The following is a 20,806-nucleotide window of genomic DNA, read 5'->3' on the forward strand; positions in this document are numbered from 1 at the left end:
CGCGCCAATGAAACAAACTTTTGGGGATATAAATAAGGACTTCATTGAACAAAAGGACCATTTGTTATGTAGCTGGGACCCTTGTGATTGCAACCAGATAAAGATCTTCAAAGGTATGTGATTTATTTTATCGCCATTTCTGACTTTCGTGACGCCTCTGCTAGGTTGGAAAATGTATGTAATACTTTTGTGCAGGGCGCTGTCCTCAGATAATCGCATGGTGTGCTTTCGCCGTAAAGCCTTTTTGAAATCTGACAAAGCGGCTGGATTAACAAGTAGTTAAGCTTTTAAATGATGTATGAGACTTGTATTTTCATGAATGTTTAATATTACAATTTCTGTCATGAATTTCGCGCTCTGCAATTACACCGGATGTTGTCGAGGCCGGGCGCTAGCAGCACGCCTATCCCAAAGAGGTTTTAATGTCCCATTGGTATGATATTAGTGACCGTAGTTTGTCTATTTTGTTATCCAATGATTGTAAGTTGGCTAATAGGACTGATGGTAGACTCGCCGTCAAATCCTGACAAGGCACCATGACCTACGTCCCTGATATCTCTTCTCTCTTTCCCATGTGAATCACGGAAATTTGGGCCTTGTCAGGTGTCAGAAGTAAATCCTTTGCATCTGACTCGTTAAAGAAAACATTTGTCCAGTACGAGGTGAGTAATCACTATCCTGATATCTGGAAGCGATTTCCGGTCATAAGAGACAGTGGCAGAAACATTATGGACAAAATAAGTTTAAATTACGCGAAAACTCACAATAGGTTAGGAGACCGTAAAACAGCAGCCATCTCCTCTGGCGCCATTATGAATTTCATGGGGGATGAGAGAAGCTAGCCTGTGCCTTAACCTAACTTTGAACCCCTAAACCTAACCCCGGACCTTAAACCAAACCATAACCCTAATGTTACAAAGACAGCTCATGTACTTGCTTAACAGCTTGCTCGCACATCAACTCTTCGGTCAGTTGCAGCATGGTCATCTAGTAACAAAAGGAAAAGTGAGGGTCACTGTAGTATGGATCACGTGACCATGATTCGTGACCATAATAATTTGGGTTTTCATAGTCATCTGGTGACTCATACCTCTGGTTTCAACACAATGGAAAATCCAAGAGCGGTTCTTTCATTCAGTAAGGAATGTAGTCCTGATAGCCAACAACGATGAGACAGCCTATAGGGAGGTCGTCAGAGACCTGACAGTGTGGTGCCAGGAAAACAACCTCTCCCTCAACGTGAGCAAGACAAAGGAGCGGATTGTGGGCGGAAAAGGTGGGCCGAACACACTCATTCACATCAACAGGGCTGTAGTGGAATGGGTCGAGAGTGTCCACATCACCAAGAAACGATCACGGTCAGAGGAAGGCCCAAAAAATGTTTGTCAAAGACTCCATTCACCCAAGTCAAACTTTATCTGTTACCGCACAGCAAGCTGTACCGGAGTGCCAAGTCTCGGTCCAAAAGGATCCTTAACTTCTTGAAACTCCCCATCCCGGATCCGGGTTTGTGACTAAAGCCTCAGGCTCATTAGCATAACGCAACGTTAACGATTTCTGAAAATCGCAAATAAAATGAAAATAATGCGTCTGCTCTCAAGCTTAGCCTTTTCTTAACAACACTGTCATCTCAGATTTTCAAAATATGCTTTTGAACCATAGAAATTGACTAATTTGTGTAAGAGTATGCAAAGCTAGCATAGCATTTTGAGTAGCATGTAGCACGCAACATTTTCACAAAAACCAGATAACCAAATAAATAAAATCATTTACCTTTGAAGAGCTTCTGATGTTTTCAATGAGGAGACTCTCAGTTACATACCAAATGCGCAGTTTTTCCTGAAAGCGTCTGTGTGTAGGAGAAATCGTTCCGTTTTCTACATTGCGTCTGGCTACCGAAACGAACCGAAAATTCAGTCACCTACAACGTCAAACTTTTTCCGGATTAACTACATAATATCGACCGAAACATGGCAAACGTTGTTTGGAATCAATCCTCAAGGTGTTTTTTCACATATCTCTTCATTGACATGCAGTTCGTGGAAGCTTGCTTTCCTCTCTGTATCGCATGGAAAAATACTGGCAGGTGACTTTTGCGCACCAATTTCGGCGCAAGACACCGGGCGGACACCTGGTAAATGTGGTCTCTTATGGTCAATCTTCCAATGATCTGCCCACAAATACGTCACAATGCTGCAGACACCTTGGGGAAACGACAGAAAGGGTTGACTCACTCCTCTCGCATTCACAGCCTTATAAGGAGACAATGGAAAACAGAGCCTCAAAAATCCTTGTCATTTCCTGGATGCCATCTCATCTTGGTTTTGCCTGAAGCTCACGTTCTAGGGCACGCACAGAGAATATCTTTGTATTTCTGGACACGTCAGAGTGTTTTCTTTCGAATGGTAGCAATTATATGCATAGTCGAGCATCTTTTTGTGACAAAATATCTTGTTTAAAACGGGAACGTTTCTCATCCAAAAATGAAATAGCGCCCCCATAGATGAAAGAGGTTAACAAAATATGTCAGGAAGACCCCCAAGCCATAAGACTGCTGAACAATTAATCAAATGGCCACCCAGACTATTTACATAGACACCCCCCCTTTGTTTTTACACTGCTGCTACTCGCTGTTTATTATCTATGCAGCCACTTTACCTTTACCTACATTACCTTGACTAACCTGTACCCCCGGTCCCTGTACCCCCTGTATATAGCCTTAAATATTTTCCTAGTAAATATTTTCTTTAACTTTATTTCTTGAACTGCATTGTTGGTTAAGGGCTCGTAAGTAAGCATTTCACGTTAAGGTCTACACCTGTTGTATTCGGCCCATGTGGCAAATCAAATATTAGACAGGAAACTGGTTTCTCAAAGAGGTTATGATGAAAACAAACTACTCTGCACTGTAGTAGGCTACACCCCAAACCACAGTCAAACTACTGCAATCTGTACAAGACAAGTACAAATCTGATTCTTTCTTCTCTAACCAACATTACATAAACAATCAAATCTGATTTTGCTGAGTGATTTGTAATCCTCATACATACCATCTGTCTCAATAATAAAACACAATCAAAAGGGTTGATTATGATATCATGCCAAATGTGTAACTTTCTACAAAAGACTAAGATAACATAGCCTAGCTACTCACGTATCCTAGTGGACCGAGGGAAGTCTGTCCTTGAAACTGCCTGAAAATGACATTGTAATCTTTCAAGGCATATACACAGCTACATTTACCAACATAACAGTTAATTGCAGTTCTCCAGTGCTGCTACAGATCAGGGTCTGTAAAGATGGAGTCAGTTTCCAGACCTTAAAAGACCTCACGCTACATCTAATGTCTCTAACTTAACTCATATGGATGAAATAAAGCCATCAGCAATACTTCCACATTCCAGTGGTTTGCTCAGGTTTCACATGTCACGAGTCATGACAACCACTCTCATATTGCCACACTGCAAATAGAAGGCTACAGGCAGTCTAGTATCCAGAAATTACATTTTCAGATGCAAAAAGCATATCTAACAATTAGTAAAAACCTATTAATGTTCTTTTAGCCAAAGTTGTTTATACTACGTTTAGAGTTGTACTGTATTTCATGGGTAATATTCCATTAGCTACAATCACTGTGGCTTTAACATACCAGGCCAAATGTCATACAATTTAAACTGTATTACGTAAATCTGCTATGACATTTGTGGTCTGAATGTATAGGTAACTGGAAATCGATCTAGGTAAAATCGCCTGCTAAATGGCTAAAAATGTCAAACGTATTTGACCTGACATCAGACAGCCTGACATACGGGATTGGGAACCCCACCCCCCTCTATCATGTTTCCTCCCCTCACGACTCAGAGACAGTCATTCATAATCACAACGTTCCAACGTCCCCGAACTTGAAATGCGCATCAATCACTTGATTCATAACGACATAAGTGCGATTGTGATGCTGTTTACAATCACATGGAGGTGTGGCATCTAGAGAAAAAAGTGATACGTTCCTCCTGCCCTGAGAAACACAACTGCAGCGTTTAAAATAACTGGAAACATAATTCAGGTCGGAAAGTCGGAGCACTAGAAAAGAGGCCCGAGTTCCCATTCCGAGTTGTGGGTGACTGACCGTTCAAATTGATTTTTCCCAGTCCGAGCCCGTTTTTTCCCCTGAGTTCCCAGTTGTTTTGAACGCAGTGAAGTCGGAGATTCCGAGTACCGAGTTGTTTTGAACGCGGCAACTGTGAGTCAGCTATCTGTGAGCTAGCTAGCTAGCTAGCTAGCTAGCGTCAGAGGAATATAATAACGGTCTACATTTTCAGAATTTTAAGGACACAATGACGAAGTTATCCATTGGGATAATCACGCGCCAATGTGCATGTCACTGTGAAAGTAACATTAACTTAATATTTACAAAGTTGAAGATGAATGTAACGGTACGCACCTGAAACAACAAGGGCCTCATTTGGTCCAACAGTATGACAATTACCCATGTTATTTCAAAACGCGTATCCCAAACCAAGTGCGTCTGTCGCCTAAAAATCTTCTTCTATGGTATTATGCCAGTCCACAAGCACACGTTTGGCGCGTGCCGGTCCTCATGTACTTGCGTAACCCCTGCTTTATTATAGTTTTTATAGACACTGGGCTGATTCAATCATACTGAACCGCGGGGCACCGGTCTATGGCACGTGACGTAACTGGGCAAAAATGGTGAGGGAGGAGCGCCATCTCAAATGAAGGGAATGCGATGAACTTTCAACCAGTGCAAAACACCTCTACCCGGGCGCCCGAGACATATTAATCGAATCTCCTCATTGATTATTTGTACGGCTAATCGATCCGAGAAAGAACAACAAAAGCGCCTTTAGCGCTTTCTGTTTAAAGGCGCTTTCTGTTTTCCCCTTTTAAAGTGGCTTAGTCTTCGTCCGATTGTAATGAACATTTGGGCGTCAGCACATCGCCCACCGCACTTCTTTATGCACATACAGACAAGTGTAGAATTTCACCAGCAGGCGACACTACACTACAATAAATGGTGATGGGGTCGGGGACTCATGGAATTAACGTGTTCCATAGTGGTTGTGGGCTGTTTATCGCTGAAGTAGGCCTACTGTGTACAGTATGTCAAGTGTTTGACCAGCAGGTTGATTTATTTTACCAATTAATCACAGTTCAAACGTGCAGTGTGTTATTGTAGTTTTTACCTGCATTTTGAAGGAACCATCAACATATAATAAATGTAGCGGTCTTTATTTGTACCACAGAGGAACCAAGAAATTAAGAGCGACACTACGGCTGACTTTTTAGCTCGACACCACATCTATCTTTTGGGGCTTTTATGTTGATCTGCAATAATATTATGAAAAGACAGGACAGGAATACATCAGTCTCCAACGCACCATCTGACAAGTTGTTCTTTCTCTCAGTGTTTTCTCGGACTGCGGAGAACGGGAGCTAGGGATGTTAGTAGGTGACGTAAGCACCCAGATTAAATAACAATACATTTAATAAAATAAAAACCGAAGATGTTAATATTATCCAGCTGCTGTAGCTGCCTACGTAACATCAACAGGCAGTACTAGTAGCGCAACAATTGAAAATAGAAAGCCCCCAAAAGTTCCTGTCGATCATAGCGATCTGACTCCCCCCCTTCTGTCTGAACTTGGAATATTCCTTTTCGCGGGCTTGGGCCACTGACCCTTAACCTGGATATTCTGTTCTGCGTTGTGTACTATTCTAATAATTTGGAGTTTGATGGAATAACCGTTTTAACTCTCTTACACTCACCCCTTCCTAATTTCATCAAACTTTAAGATATAAGGTACGAGTTCTTCCTCCACAGTGGTACCTTGACCAAAAGTCATCCAGAACGACAGCAAAGAGACTAGAAATACTCTTATACATATAACCTATGACGCTATAATAAAGTTTTTCTCATACCCTTATTGATTCTTTCTTGAGATCTATTTCTCTATTAATCTATCCTCTGGGCCTCTATATTGGGGTACTGTCACATCAACAAAAGTTGATAGGACTTGAATCAGGGAATTTAGATGCTCTCTTTTGTCAGGCTCAGCAATCACTTGACTCATTGACTCTGAAAGTCTTCTGACAGGCTTCACAACTCTTCCATTTCGAGTTCTCAAGGTGCCTTCACTGGGTCTCAGGACTGTATCCATGAACTAAGACATCTGGCTGTTTCTGTGCTCTTCCTCTCTCTGGTTACTCGTTCTCTTCTTCGTAGATCTTATGCATTCATAGCCGCTGACTGATGCATGTCTACTGATGATGCCATCTAGATTGCTCACTGACGTCTCTTTTCTACTTGTGTCATCTTTGGGAAGGATCATTTGAATCATCACTAGGCATCCTTGAGGAGCTTCTTGTGCTTGAGATAACTGCTTCTCCAGAGAACATGTCCTCCCGTGGGCTTCGAGGATCAGATTCTCTCATGTTTACTCCATCTTCCAGTCCCAAAGATTTTTGGGCTTCAGCTTCCGTGGGCCCCTCAGGATTCTGGCCATCGAGAATCCAGGCAGCAGTCCTTCGATCCTTTGAATCCTCATCCATATCAAATACCAGTCTTTGGTCACCGCTGTCGGTGTGTCTTTCCATGTGATCACATGGACCGTTGAATCCCACAAGTCGGCAAGTTTTCCTTTTCCCTTTCGGTTTGCCAAGAGAACTCAGTCTCCAATCTCCCGGGCAGTACCTTTCACTCTCTTGTTATACTGCCTTGCTGGCTTTTTCTGAGCTTCAGTGGTGTTGGCCTTGGTGATCCTACCAGCCTCTCACAGGTATTTTTGGAACGAGTCGACATACTCGTCATGAGTCAACACGTCTTCGTTTTTCAAGGAGCCATGGACTAGCAGCCGTGGAACTCGGCCAAACATCAAATAGAATGGCACGAATCCTGTCATTTCGTGTGTGGTAGAGTTGTACGAGAAGGTGAGCATCTGTATCATCTGGGGCCATCTTTCTTTTGCTCTCGCTGTCAACGATCGGACCATGTCACCGTTCGTGCGTTTGAATCTTTCAGTCTGACCTTTGCCCTTAGGATGATATGAGGTGGTATGGGACTTTTTGACTCCTGACACTTGTAGCAATCCTGCGATTAAGTGACTCTCAAAGTTTGCTCCTTTGTCTGAGTGTATCCGCTGGCAAAAACCATAGACACAGAATAACTGGTTCTATAACTTCTGGGAAACCACTTTTGCTGGCTGATTCGGGCAAGGAAACACATGTTCCAGCTTTGTAAAATGGTCTGTGATGACGATTACATCAACGCTCTCTCCAAGAGTAGCCGCTCCCCCTTCATGCTGAAGGATGCTGGCAGAATACTGGGCCAATTGGAAGCTGCGCACTGGCACACTCACATCCCACTCCAGACAGGATTCCAAAACTGCTTTCACTCCTTCAGAAGAGACTTGAATTAGGATCTTGCCACCTTGGATGTTGACTGACAGTTTGAATGCTTCCTGGATGGACTCTGAAATCACATACTCTGCTCCATATTCTGGGAACTCACTTGCCTTCCTAGCTCCAATGAACGGCTGTTGACTAAGCAGGTCTGCCGGGACATTCTGAGGCCTAGGGATGTACTTCAAGTGAAAGTCAAAGGGGGCCAGTTTAGAGATCCACCATTGCTCACAGGTGTCTAGCTTTGGTGTCATCATTATATAGGTCAGGGGGTTGTTATCTGTTAGGACTGTGAATCTATTCCCCTTCAGCCAATGGCTGAACTTATCACACACAGCCCACTTAAGAGTGAAGAACTCTAATCTGTGTGCCGGGTAATGGGACTGGGACCTCGACAGAGTCTTCAAATCAAATCAAAGTTTATTTGTGACGTGCGCCGAACACAACAGGTGCAGACCTTATAGTGAAATGCTTACTTACAGGCTCTAACCAATAGGTGTCACACCCTGACCTTAGTATTCTTTGTTTTCTTTATTATTTTGGTTAGGTCAGGGTGTGACATGGGTGATATATGTGTTTTTTGTCTCATCTAGGGTGTTTGCACTGTCTAGTTTTTTTTGTAGATTTATGGGGTTGTTTCCACCTAGGTGTTTATGTAGGTCTATGGTTGCAGAGATTGGTTCTCAGTTAGAGGCAGGTGTTTATCGTTGTCTCTGATTGGGAACCATATTTAGGCAGCCATATTCTTTGGGTATTTTGTGGGTGATTGTTTCCTGTGTCAGTGTTTGTGCCACACGGGACTGTTTCGTTTCCATTTCACTTTGTATTTGTGTCATGTTCAGTCTTTTCTATTAAAACATGGACACTTACCACGCTGCCTTTGGTCAGACGAAGAGGAGTAAATCTGTTACAATAGGTAAAAGATATTAGGTGAATAATAGGTAAGTAAAGAAATAAAACAACAGTAAAAAGAAAGGCTTTATACAGTAGCGAGGCCATAAAAGTAGCGAGGCTACATACAGACACAGGTTAGTCAGGCTGATTGAGGTAGTTTGCACATGTAGATATGGTTAAAGTGACTGCATATATGATGAACAGAGAGTAGCAGTAGCGTAAAGAGGGGTTGGTGGGTAGTGGGACACAATGCTGATAGCCCGGTTAGCCAATGTGCGGGAGCACTGGTTGGTCGGCCCAATTGAGGTAGTATGTACATGAATGTATAGTTAGTGACTATGCATATATGATAAACAGAGAGTAGCAACTTCGTAAAAGAGTGGTTTGGGGGGGACACAATGCAAATAGTCCGGGTAGCCATTTGATTACCTGTTCAGGAGTCATATGGCTTGGGGGTAAAAGCTGTTTAGAAGCCTTTTGGTCCTAGACTTAGCACTCCGGCACCGCTTGCCATGCGGTAGAAGAGAGAACAGTCTATGGCTGGGGACTTTGACAATTTATAGGGCCTTCCTCTGACACCGCCTGGTGTAGAGGTACTGGATGGCAGGCAGCTTAGCCCCAGTGATGTACTGGGCCGTACGCACTACCCTCTGTCGTGCCTTGTGGTCGGAGGCCAAGCAGTTGACGTATCAGGCAGTGATGCAACCAGGATGCTAGTAGAACCAATGCATAGTGGCAACTGTAAAGTTTGGTGGATGAGTAATAATAGTTTGGGGCTGTTTTTCATGTTTCGGGCTAGAGATCTGTGTGGGAGAACTTTACTGGCCTACACAGAGCCCTTACCTCAACCCCATCGAACACCTGAATTGGAATTGGAACTGCGAGCCAGGCCTAATCGCCCAACATCAGTGCCCGACCCCACTAACACTCTTGCGACTGAATGGAAACGACACCCTGCAGAAATGTTCCAACATCTAGTTAATTGCCATCCCAGAAGAGTGGAAGCTGTTATAGCAAAGGTGGAACAACTCCATATTAATGCCCATGTTCGACGAGCAGGTGTCCACATACTTTTGGTCATGTAGTGTATATACTGTATACAGAGTATATAGATATATAAGAAATAGACAGGCCTGCAACTCTTGGAAAAGAGTGCTAGCCCCTTTTGCACGATCTCTGTTTTACAGTTGTTGCTTCATTCTTGGAAAAGTCATATGACTAAACAAATTGTTCCTTCCTACACTTTGTTTTCCATGGTCCTATGCTTCTTACAGGATTTTTGGGATGGCGAGAAGGTGCATCGTTGTTAAGGTCCTTTAGCCGATTTCTCTGCCTTTCAAAAGCCCCAACAGTGATACAGTTTGTCCATAACTGGTGTGTCATCTCTAAGGGAGTCTCGTCCTTACTCCCAGTCTCTAAGCCTTTAGCTCGTCCTGGGTTGTGGCTATTGTGCTTATGATCCTTTCACAGCAGCTACTGGCTGTTGAAAAGTGTGGAGAGGTAATATTCCTCCATCTTTTTCTTTACTACTACCCTTGGTGTCCCTAAGCGTATGTGGTCTACCAGCTGCTGTTCGATTCTGCCGCCTATTCAGTTTTTTTTTTAGGTTAATGTATCTAACCACATCTTTGATCCGGGTGGGCTTTTATCCCATTGTAGCACCTTGGAGCTTATGGTTTTTTGTCGACTGTAAGGTTGTGCGCTACTGGTAAGAGGTCAGGTGCAGGAGAGTGGAGAGTTGTGATCAGGCGCACACTTTAATTGGCAGAAGTAACAACAGACAGACGCAACTGCATCAAAAACCTCCAGCCAAATGGAAAAAGTGCACAGCGCGAAAAGTCACAATAATGCATAAGTTAAACAATAAACACACTCGGGTTCAACACGGTACCCAGGGAAATACCAGCCTGGCACATAACATGAAACATGTAACAAAACAATTCCACACAAAGACATTGGGGAAACAGAGGGACTACATATGTAGTGTGATTAGGGAATGTAAACCAGGTGTGCGGGGAAACAAGACAAAACAAATGGAACAATGACAAGTGGAGCCGCGTTGGCTAGAAGACCTGTGATGTCGACCATAGAACGCCGCCAGAACAAGGAGAGGAGCCGACTTCGGTTGAAGTCGTGACACCAGACGTTGTCCAATACGCCTGGTTTGCATCTACATGGATTGAAGGAGAGCTCAGGCAAGGGTGTTATGCTCTGCGCTCATTGGGCTACCTCCCTCAGAAGAGGGTGGGCCCTTCTCTTTTTGAGAGAATATCCTGTCATATCATGGGCTATTATATTAATTTATAATGGTGTGGGTGACAGCCTTCAGAGAGGCCTGGAAGGGCCCTCTCCTATAGAGGAGTTTTTGGGGAAATATTTAATAAAATGTAGATTGTGTGCAACATATTGGGGTTCCCTTCACTTTGTTATGAGGTTTTCCCCGACCTTTCTGCGTCCTTGGTGCCTACTCCCTCAGTTTCGAAGCCTCTGAGGTTTGCTGATGTTGGGACTATACTGGCTTTGGAAAGCATGTCTTTGCGATATGGGAGTTGGCCATATCCTCATTGTGAGAAATTGACATAAATAATTGAAAGATAATGTGCGTAATCCCGGTTCTCTGATCTTATGAGTGAGATATCTCACAGCATTCCCCTGCTCGTAAGAACACTAGGAAGAGAAGCATGCTTGAGAACCAGAGGACAGGAGTGGTTCCTTTTAAGGTGAGAGGCTCATCTGATTCGCCACTCTACCTGTCTCCAACAGACGCGTTTGAGAATCCCCATTGTGCGATATCTAACTCATAAGATCAGAGAACCGGGGTTACGCAAGTAACCTTCTTGGTTATACGTTTTGGTTGTAAACATATAACATAAGTTATATGTACAGTGCTTTCGTAGAGTATTCAGACCCCTTGAGTTTTTCCGCATTTTGTTATGTTACAGACATATTCTAACAATCCTCATACGTCCACACACTATACCCCATTAAAAACAAAGCAAAAACAGGTTTTCAAATATAACGTAAGTATTCAGGCTCTTTCCTTAGTACCTTGTTGAAGCACCTTTGGCAGCGATTACAGCCTCGATACTTCTTGGGTATTACGCTACAAGCTGGGCTCACCTGTATTTGGGGAGTTTCTCACATTCTTCTCTGCAGATCCTCTCAAGCTCTGTCAGGATGGATGGGGAGCGATGCTGCACAGCTATTTTCAGGTCTCTCTTGATGTTGGATTGGCTTCAAGTCCAGGCTGGCTGGACCACTGAAGGATATTCAGAGGCGTGTCCAAAAGCCAATCCAAGATGGCATAGCAGTCAGACGTCTTTTGTCTTCGCCTTGTCGTGTCCCGTGTATTTATCTTTATATATATATCTTTTTACTTCGCATATATTTTTTATATTTTTCTTAACCCCAAATTCAACAAACTCTCCTGCAATCTGCCTCACCCAATGTGGTATGGATCTGCTATTTTCTTTACTTTAGAACCGGATCCCCCAACAGAAGCTAACTAGCTACTAGCTAGTAGACCACTAACAGTGGCTAGCTGACATCAGCTAACCTTTAGCCAGTACAACTCCTGCCAGTCTGCACAGCGTGATTCAACCCAGAGCTTATCGGACTCCTTTTCTTCATATCTCTGGATTCCTACCGCAAGCTCTGAACCTCTTCACCTGGATGATCGCAGCTAGCTAGCTGCTATCCTGATTGGCTTCTCCTGCCTAATGTACCTGTCCTGAAGAAAGCACCAATTAGCCTGAAGCTAGCCTATGCTAAACCCATCTCCCGGCTAGCTGAAGAGGTCCATCAGCCACTCCTTGGGCTACAATACCTATTTTGCCAATTTGCCTTGACCCCTTTTATTGCCGATACGGAGCCCCGCTGATCCATCATGACTGGAAAACCGACGTAATCTGCCCAAGGGGTTTTCAACAGGCCCCTCCGTCACGACGTCACCTGAATGCCCATCTGCTATCCTGCTAGCCGCAGCTACTGCCCCCTTTGGATGAATTGCGTGCCCATATTAAACTAAAAAAAAAATCTGTACAAAATTGCTAATATATGCATATAATAATAATTATTGGATAGACAACACTCTAAAGCTTCTAAAACCGTTTGAATTATATCTGTAAGTATAGCAGAACTCACAGGGCAGGCAATCTCCCAAACTAGTTTTGGAAACCTGAAAGTTGGGGCAAATTTGACGTCATCGCCCCCACCCTTCCCAACCAGCTATGGATCTGGAAACACTTTCTATGTCTTCCACTAGATGTCCCCATTCAGTAGAGCGTTTAATTGTGCAAATCCCGCGAGCTTTGACCCTTTGGGAGGCAAAAGAGTGGGTGTCGCGAGAAAATACATGTGCGTTAGGGCGCGAATTGGAAACAGACCTTCCTCTGTTCCAGCTTGCCTGAGAAGAACTACTATTGTCCGGTTGAATCGCCGATTGTTTTGTACGTTTATAACATCCTAAAGCTTGATTCTGCACTTAGTTTGACCAGTTTAGTCAACATATTATGTCATTTTGAAGTTTTGATGTGCAACTGTTCGGGACCAGAAGTAATTTTGGATGCATTTCAGCTGAAAGTGGTAGCAGATGCTAATATAAGGACACACGAACTGAAACAAAACGATGTATTGGGTAAGTATGACTCCTTCCACTACATTCTGATCGAAGACCATCAAGGGTAAGGGAATATTCATGTTGTAATTTTGTATTTCTGTTGACTCCAACATAGCGGAGAAATATTGCTTACGCCGCCTCAGATTATTGCATAGTGAACTAATTCCGTAACGTTAAAAATAAATGTGACACAGCGGTTGCATTAAGAAGGAGTGTATCTTTCTAACTATATGTAGAGCATGTATATTTAGTCAAAGTTTATGATGTGTATTTCTGTTATCTGGCGGAGCTATCTATAATTTCTCCGGACATTTTTGAGGATTTTCTGAACATGGCGTCAATGTAAACGGAGATTTATGGATATAAATGGCATATTATTGAAAGAAACATAAATGTACTGTGTAACATGTCCTATTACTGTCATCTGAAGATTTTCAAGAGGTTAGTGAATTATTTTTCTTTTAATCCTACGTTTGTGATTGCATCTTTTGTTCGACAAAATGGCTGTATATCGTCTGTGTCTTTGTGGTGGTTTGACATAAATATGTGCTATGTGCCGTAAAACATTTTAGAAATCTGACACGCTGGGTAGATGAACAAGGTGTTTATCTTTCATTTGAGCTATTGGACTTGTTAATGCGTGGAGGTTAAATAATTCTAAGAATATTTTTGCATTCTGTGCGCCACCGTTTGAGTTGAGCGGGGGGGGTGGTACCCCTGGGGAACCTGTACCGTTAACAAGCTAGAGCATACCGGACTGTTAGCTGAAGTGGTCCATCAGTCAATTTCTTGAACCTATTTTGCCAATTGGCCTGGACCCTTTTACTACACGGACCCCTGCTGATCCATCACGACTGGTCTGCCGACGTAATCCGCACAAGGGGGCTACAACAGACTTCTTCCATCGCAACATCCCTTTAAGGCCCTTCTGCTAGCCTGCTCGTCCTGGCCCTGAATCGCCATGTCTTCAGCCTGTCCAGCTACTCATTGGACCCTATGATCACTCGGCTACGCATGCCTCTCCCTGTTAATATGCCTTGCCCATTGCTGTTTTGGTTAGTGATTATTGTCTTATTTCACTGTAGAGCCTCCAGCCCTGCTCAATATGCCTAAGCTAGCCCTCTTGTCCCACATCCCACACATGCGGTGACCTCACCTGGTTTAACTGATGTCTCTAGAGACAATACCACTCTTATCATCACTCAATGCCTAGGTTTACCTCCACTGTATTCACATCTTACCATACCTTTGTCTGTACATTATGCATGGAATCTATTCTACCTCGCCCATAAACCTGCTCCTTTAACTCTCTGTTCCAAACATACGAGACAACCAGTTCTTATAGCCCACAGCCGTACCCTTATCCTACTCCTCCTCTGCTCTTCTGGTGATGTAGAGGTTAATCCAGGCCCTGCAGTACCAAGCTCCACTCCCATTTCCCAGGCGCTCTCATTTGTTGACTTCTGTAACCGAAAAAGCCTTGGTTTCATGCATGTTAACATTAGAAGCCCCCACTCTAAGTTTGTTTTATTCACTGCTTTAGCACGCTCTGTCAACCCGGATGTCCTAGCCATGTCTGAATCCTGGCTTAGGAAGACCACCAAAAACCCTGAAATTTCCATCCCAAACTACAACATTTTCCAACAAGATAGAACTGCCAAAGGGGGCGGAGTTGAAAACTACTGCAGAGATAGTAAGACAGAACTCTGCAGGCTATCCAGGTCTGTGACCAAACAATTTGAGCTTCTACTTTTAAAAATCCACCTTTCCAGTCTCTCACCGTTGCCGCATGCTATAGACCACCTTCTGCCCCCAGCTGTACCCTGGACACCATATGTGACTTGATTGCCCCCCATTTATCTTCAAAGCTTGTGCTGTTAGGTGACCTAAACTGGGGTATGCTTAACAACCCGGCCATCCTACAATCTAAGCTTGATGCCCTCAATCTCACACAAATTATCAATGAACCTACCAGGTACAACCCTAACTCTGTAAACACAGGCACCCTCATAGATATCATCCTAACCAACCTGCCCTCCAAATACACCTCTGCTGTTTTCAACCAGGATCTCAGCGATCACTGCCTCACTGCTTGCGTCCGTAATGGGTCTGCGGTCAAACGACCACCCCATCACTGTCAAACGCTCCCTAAAATACTTCAGCGAGCAGGCCTTTATAATTGATCTGGCCCGGGTATCCTGGAAGGATATTGACCTCATTCCGTCAGTAGAAGATGCCTGGTTATTCTTTAAAAGTGCTTTCCTCACAATCTTAAATATGCATGCCGCTCTCAAAAAATGTAGAACCAGGAACCGATATAAAAACAAAACACAAAAACATCCTATGACGTACAGCATTAGCATCGAATAGCCCCCACGATATGCAACTTTTCAGGAAGGTTGGGAACCAATATACACAGGCAGTAAGGAAAGCAAAGGCCATCTTCTTCTTCAAACAGAAATTTGCATCCTGCAGCACAAACTCCCAAAAGTTCTGGGACACTAAAGTCCATGGAAAATAAGAGCACCTCCTCCCACCTACCCACTGCACTGAGGCTAGGAAACACTGTCACCACCGATAAATCCACAATAATTGAGAATTTTAATAAGCATTTTTCTATGGCTGGCCATGCTTTCCACCTGGCCACCCCTACCCTGGTCAACAGCCCTGCACCCCCCACAGCAACTTGCCCAAGCGTCCCCCATTTCTCCTTCACCCAAATCCAAATAGCTGATGTTCTGAAAGAGCTGTAAAATCTGGCCCCCTATAAATCAGCAGGGCAAGACAATCTGGACCCTCCCGTTCTAAAATTATCAGCTGAAATTGTTGCAACCCCTATAACTAGCCTGTTCAACCTCTCTTTCTGAGATCCCCAAAGATTGGAAAGCTGCCGCGGTCATCCCCCTCTGCAAAGGGGGAGACACTCTATACACAAACTGCTACAGACGTATATCTATCCTACCCTGCCTTTCAAAGGTCTTCGAAAGCCAAGTTAACAAACAGATCACCGACCATTTCGAATTCCACCGTACCTTCTCCGCTATGCAATCTGGTTTCAGAACTGGTCATGGGTATACCTCAGCCACGCTCAAGGTTCTAAACAATATAATAACCGCAATCGATAAGAGACAATACTGTGCAGCTATATTCATCGACCTGGCCACGGTTTTCAACTGTGTCAATCACCACCTCCTTATCGGCAGACACAACAGCCTTGGTTTCTCAAATGACTGCCTTGCCTGGTTCACCAACTACTTCAAAGACAGAGTTCAGTGTGTCAAATTGGAGGGCCTGTTGTCCGGACCTCTGGCAGTCTCTATGGGGGTGCTACAGGGTTCAATTCTCGGGCCGACTCTTTTCTCTGAATACATCAATGATGTCGCTCTTGCTGCTGGTGATTCTCTGATCCACCTCTACGCAGACGACACCATTCTGTATACTTCTGGCCCTTCTTTGACACTGTGTTAACTAACCTCCAAACAAGCTTCAATGCCATACAACTCTCCTTCTGTGGCCTCCAACTGCTCTTAACCTCTCTGCGCACCGAACCCGTTAGCGGGATTAAATTTGACAACATAGGTGATCGCTACGTAAATAGTCATATTAAACATTCATGAAAATACAAGTGCCTCACATGGTTCGAAAGCCTAGAATCCTGCTAATCCAACTGCATTGTCAGATTTTAAAAATGATTTATTGCCAAAGAATACGCTGTGATTATCTGAGCACAGACTTTCCCTGACTTTATCCAGTCATGTTTGGTTTCCTTGCAATCAACTGTTTGTAACACAACCAAACATGATGGGTCATTTTGCGGGACGTATTGACCCGGAAAAACCGATTGGAAGACAACAAGTGACGAGCCCATTGTGCACCAATTATATGACCACTGTCTTGTTGATTGTCTGTTTTTTTACCCAATGACCACTGATTGTCTTGAAATCTAGCTGGGTAGATAGCCAATGAGCATAGGTAAACGGCAAAATCCCATGATTCTTTGTTGTAAGACAAACCTTTCCATTGAACGCTGGCGTAAGACCGTTATTTCGCCATTGCCAATTCTACCGCGAAGGAGCAAAGCTTATTACGCACACAGTATTTCAGTGACTTGCATCTTCAGCTGTTTATTTATCCAACATCATGGCGAATAAGTCAAGGAAAGCTAATTATGAGACTAGATATACGAATGTAGAAACAATTTTAGAGGAAATTCATCGTGAAAGTGAGACAGATCTTCTTTTTTGAAGACTTCATTTTGAAGACTGAAACTGAGGCATATTTTTTCAACGGAGAGGACATTGTTTTGGAATGGTAAGTTGCTCTCTTGCTAATGCCGTTGTTTGAAATTAATATAAAATATTATTTGTGGTTGTTTTTACATTTTATTTGCAATATATAAAGATTTAATGAAATGGGTAAAGTACACGTTAGCTAGTCATTGTGAGTAAGGGTCTGTTTGTTTGTATGAGAACGGCCATAGCCTGTGTGTGTATGTATGCATGTGTATATATATATATATATATATATATATATATATACTTTTGGCCCTTAGGCACATCCATGCCTGCACAAATATATTTGGGCAGATGAACACTTGTGGCAGGAACAGAAGGGACAGGGCTTGGTGTAGTGGTGCTGTAGCACACACACACACACACACACACAGTGGGGCAAAAAATGATTGTCAGCCACCAATTGTGAAAGTTCTCCCACTTAAAAAGATGAGAGAGGCCTGTAATTTTCATCATAGGTACACTTCAACCGTGTAGACCAATTTGGGTTTCCAATCTCTCCAAAAGAATGTGGTGATTGATGATATCAAAAGCAGCACTAAGGTTTAGAAGCACGAGGACAGATGCAGAGCCTCGGTCTGATGCCAGTAAAAGGTAATTTACCACCTTCACAAGTGCAGTCTCAGTGCTATGATGGGGTCTAAAACCAGACTGAAGCATTTCGTATACATTGTTTGTCTTCAGGAAGGCAGTGAGTTGCTGCACAACAGCCTTTTCTAGCATTTTTGAGAGGAATGGAAGATTCAATATAGGCCGATTAAGTTTTTAAAATATTTTCCAGTTCAAGGTTTGGCTTTTTCAAGAGAGGCTTTATTACTGCCACTTTTAGTGAGTTTGGTACACATCCGGTGGATAGAGAGATGTTTATTATGTTCAACATAGGTGTTAAAGGAATATAACAATTCCTATATGTGTTCATTAACCAATTCAATTTAAATCACTCTGTCTGTTTCTAAGAATTTGTAAGATCCTTATTTGCATAAAATGGCCAGAGACCAGTGAAAATGCCAATAGCATTTAAATGCCAATAGCATTTATTCTCGAGAGCTGATCATAATACAATGTACAATGGTTTACATACCTCACATTTCGTCATAGCGTTTTGAATGCTGCTCCTCCTTCTCTCCGATACAATGGCAATATAGTTCACAAGCCTTCCCACATTGTCTGCCACCTGTTAAACAATCTACTACAAGCCAAAGGTCACTCCCATCCCTGGGTAGAGACAGAATGTCCTGTAAGGAACACAGTATTCCTGCCGGTCTGACGATAGCTCCATTAGTTTCTAACAAGGAACAGAAAGTCCTTGTTCTAATTCTTGACGAAAACTACACACATTACATTCAGTATTATGATTATAATAAGATTCATACATCCATACAGTAACATAGTAGTATTCTGTTTAGTTATAGTTCTGATTTAAATGTATACATAATTTTGTCATTATTCATAAAAATGCCTTAACAATAGGAGGGCCAAGCACAGGAAGCAGCTCTTTCAGTAGTTTAGTTGGAATAGGGTCCAGTATGCAGCTTGAAGGATTAGAGGCCAGGATTATTTTCATCATTGTGTCAAGAGATATAGTACTAAAACACTTGAGTGTCTCTCTTGATCCTAGGTCCTGGCAGAGTTAAAAAAATAAATATTTAACCTTTATTTAACCAGGTAGGCTAGTTGAGAACAAGTTCTCCTTTGCAACTGCGACCTGGCCAAGATAATGAATAGCAGTGTGAACAGACAACAACACAGAGTTACACATGGAGTAAACAATAAACAAGTCAATAACATAGAAAAAAATAATCTATATACATTGTGTGCAAAAGGCATGAGGAGGTAGGCAATAAATAGGCCATAGGAGTGAATAATTACAATTTAGCAGATTAACACTGGAGTGATAAATGATCAGATGTGCAGGTAGATATACTGGTGTGCAAAAGAGCAGAAAAGTAAATAAAATAAAAACAGTATGGGGATGAGGTAGGTAAATTGGGTGGGCTATATACCGATGGACTGTGTACAGCTGCAGCGATCAATTAGCTGCTCAGATAGCAGGTGTTTAAAGTTGGTGAGGGAGAGAAAAGTCTCCAACTTCAAAGATTTTTGCAATTCGTTCCAGTCACAGGCAGCAGAGAACTGGAAGGAAAGGCGGCCAAATGAGGTTTTGGCTTTAGGGATGATCAGTGAGATACACCTACTGGAGCGCGTGCTACGGGTGGGTGTTGCCATCGTGACCAGTGAACTGAGATAAGGCGGAGATTTACCTAGCATTGACTTGTAGATGACCTGGAGCCGGTTTTTCTGGCCACGAACATGTAATGAAGGCCAGCCGACTAGAGCATACAGGTCGCAGTGGTGGGTGGTATAAGGTGCTTTAGTAACAAAACGGATGACACTGTGATAAACTGCATCCAGTTTGCTGAGTAGAGTATTGGAAGCTATTTTGTAGATGACATCGCCGAAGTCGAGGATCTGGACTATTCGATGCTATTGCAGTCCGCCACAGGATGTTTTTGTGCTGGTCGAGGGCAGTCAGGTCTGGAGTGAACCAAGGGCTATATCTGTTCTTAGTTCTGCATTTTTTGAACGGAGCATGCTCGTCTAAGATGGTGAGGAAGTTACTTTTAAAGAATGACCAGGCATCCTCAACTGACGGGATGAGGTCAATATCCTTCCAGGATACCCGGGCCAGGTCGATTAGAAAGGCCTGCTCGCAAAAGTATTTTAGGGAGCATTTGACAGTGATGAGGGGTGGTCGTTTGACCGCGGACCCGTAGCGTATGCAGGCAATGAGGCAGTGATCGCTGAGATCCTGATTGAAGACAGCAGAGGTGTATTTGGAGGGCAAGTTGGTCAGGATAATGTCAATTAGGTTGCCCATGTTTACGGATTTAGGGTTGTACCTGGTGGGTTCCTTGATGATTTGTGTGAGATTGAGGGCATCTAGCTTAGATTGTAGGACTGCCGGGGTGTTAAGCATATCCCAGTTTAGGTCACCTAACAGAACAAACTCTGAAGCTAGATGGGGGGTGATCAATTCACAGATGGTGTCCAGGGCACAGCTGGGAGCTGAGGGGGGTCGGTAGCAGGCGGCAACAGTGAGAGACTTATTTCTGGAGATATTATTTTTTTAAATTAGAAGTTCGAACTGTTTGGGCATAGACCTGGATAGTAAGACAGAACTTTTCAGGCTATCTCTGCAGTAGATTGCTACTCCTCCCCCTTTGGCAGTTCTATCGTGACTGTTACGGATACAGTTATCCTGTGTGTGTATGTATCCTGTGTGTGTGTTTCTTTTCTCTCCTTCTCCCCTCACAGGTGAAAATCATCACTCCCCAATCAATCATCAATCAGAAGACACACCTCCTCATATTTCCTAAACCTATCACAGTTCTTTCCCCATGGTTTAAAAACCCCATCATTTGTTTGTTCTGGAGCCCAGCTCAGCTCAGCTCAATCTCTCTGTAAATGCCATGTCTGTAGGTCTCTGTGTTTCACTCTCGCTTTGTGTCGTAACCTCTCTTTTGTTTAAGCACCTCATAGCACTTTGTCATCACCTGTGAGTATTGTTTTTGGTTAAGGTGTT

At 43.2% G+C, this 20,806-nt stretch overlaps 2 protein-coding genes across 6 annotated transcripts in view; one reads left to right on the plus strand and one right to left on the minus strand.

The window, feature by feature from the left end:
• Positions 1-4,673, minus strand: part of LOC135548614 (flotillin-2a) — a 40,498-nt gene extending 35,825 nt beyond the window's left edge. For 3 of the 5 annotated variants that reach the window (XM_064978414.1, XM_064978412.1, XM_064978411.1), the window contains exon 1: positions 4,442-4,673. In XM_064978414.1, coding sequence (XP_064834486.1) covers positions 4,442-4,490 — 49 coding nt within the window. In that variant the 5' untranslated portion in view covers positions 4,491-4,673. Of the gene's footprint in view, positions 1-3,154; positions 3,195-4,441 lie in introns of all 5 variants that reach the window. The other 2 variants (XM_064978413.1, XM_064978410.1) reach the window with 1 other exon arrangement.
• A 3,536-nt stretch (positions 4,674-8,209) lies between these two features.
• si:ch211-283g2.1 (sodium- and chloride-dependent GABA transporter ine) overlaps positions 8,210-20,806 on the plus strand; it is a 44,011-nt gene continuing 31,414 nt past the window's right edge. The window contains exon 1 of the mRNA XM_064978416.1: positions 8,210-8,360. The gene's annotated coding sequence lies outside the window, so the exon portion shown is untranslated. The remainder of the gene's footprint in view (positions 8,361-20,806) is intronic.

The sequence above is a fragment of the Oncorhynchus masou genome, chromosome 11 (assembly GCF_036934945.1).
Source record: "Oncorhynchus masou masou isolate Uvic2021 chromosome 11, UVic_Omas_1.1, whole genome shotgun sequence".
NCBI lineage: Eukaryota > Metazoa > Chordata > Actinopteri > Salmoniformes > Salmonidae > Oncorhynchus > Oncorhynchus masou.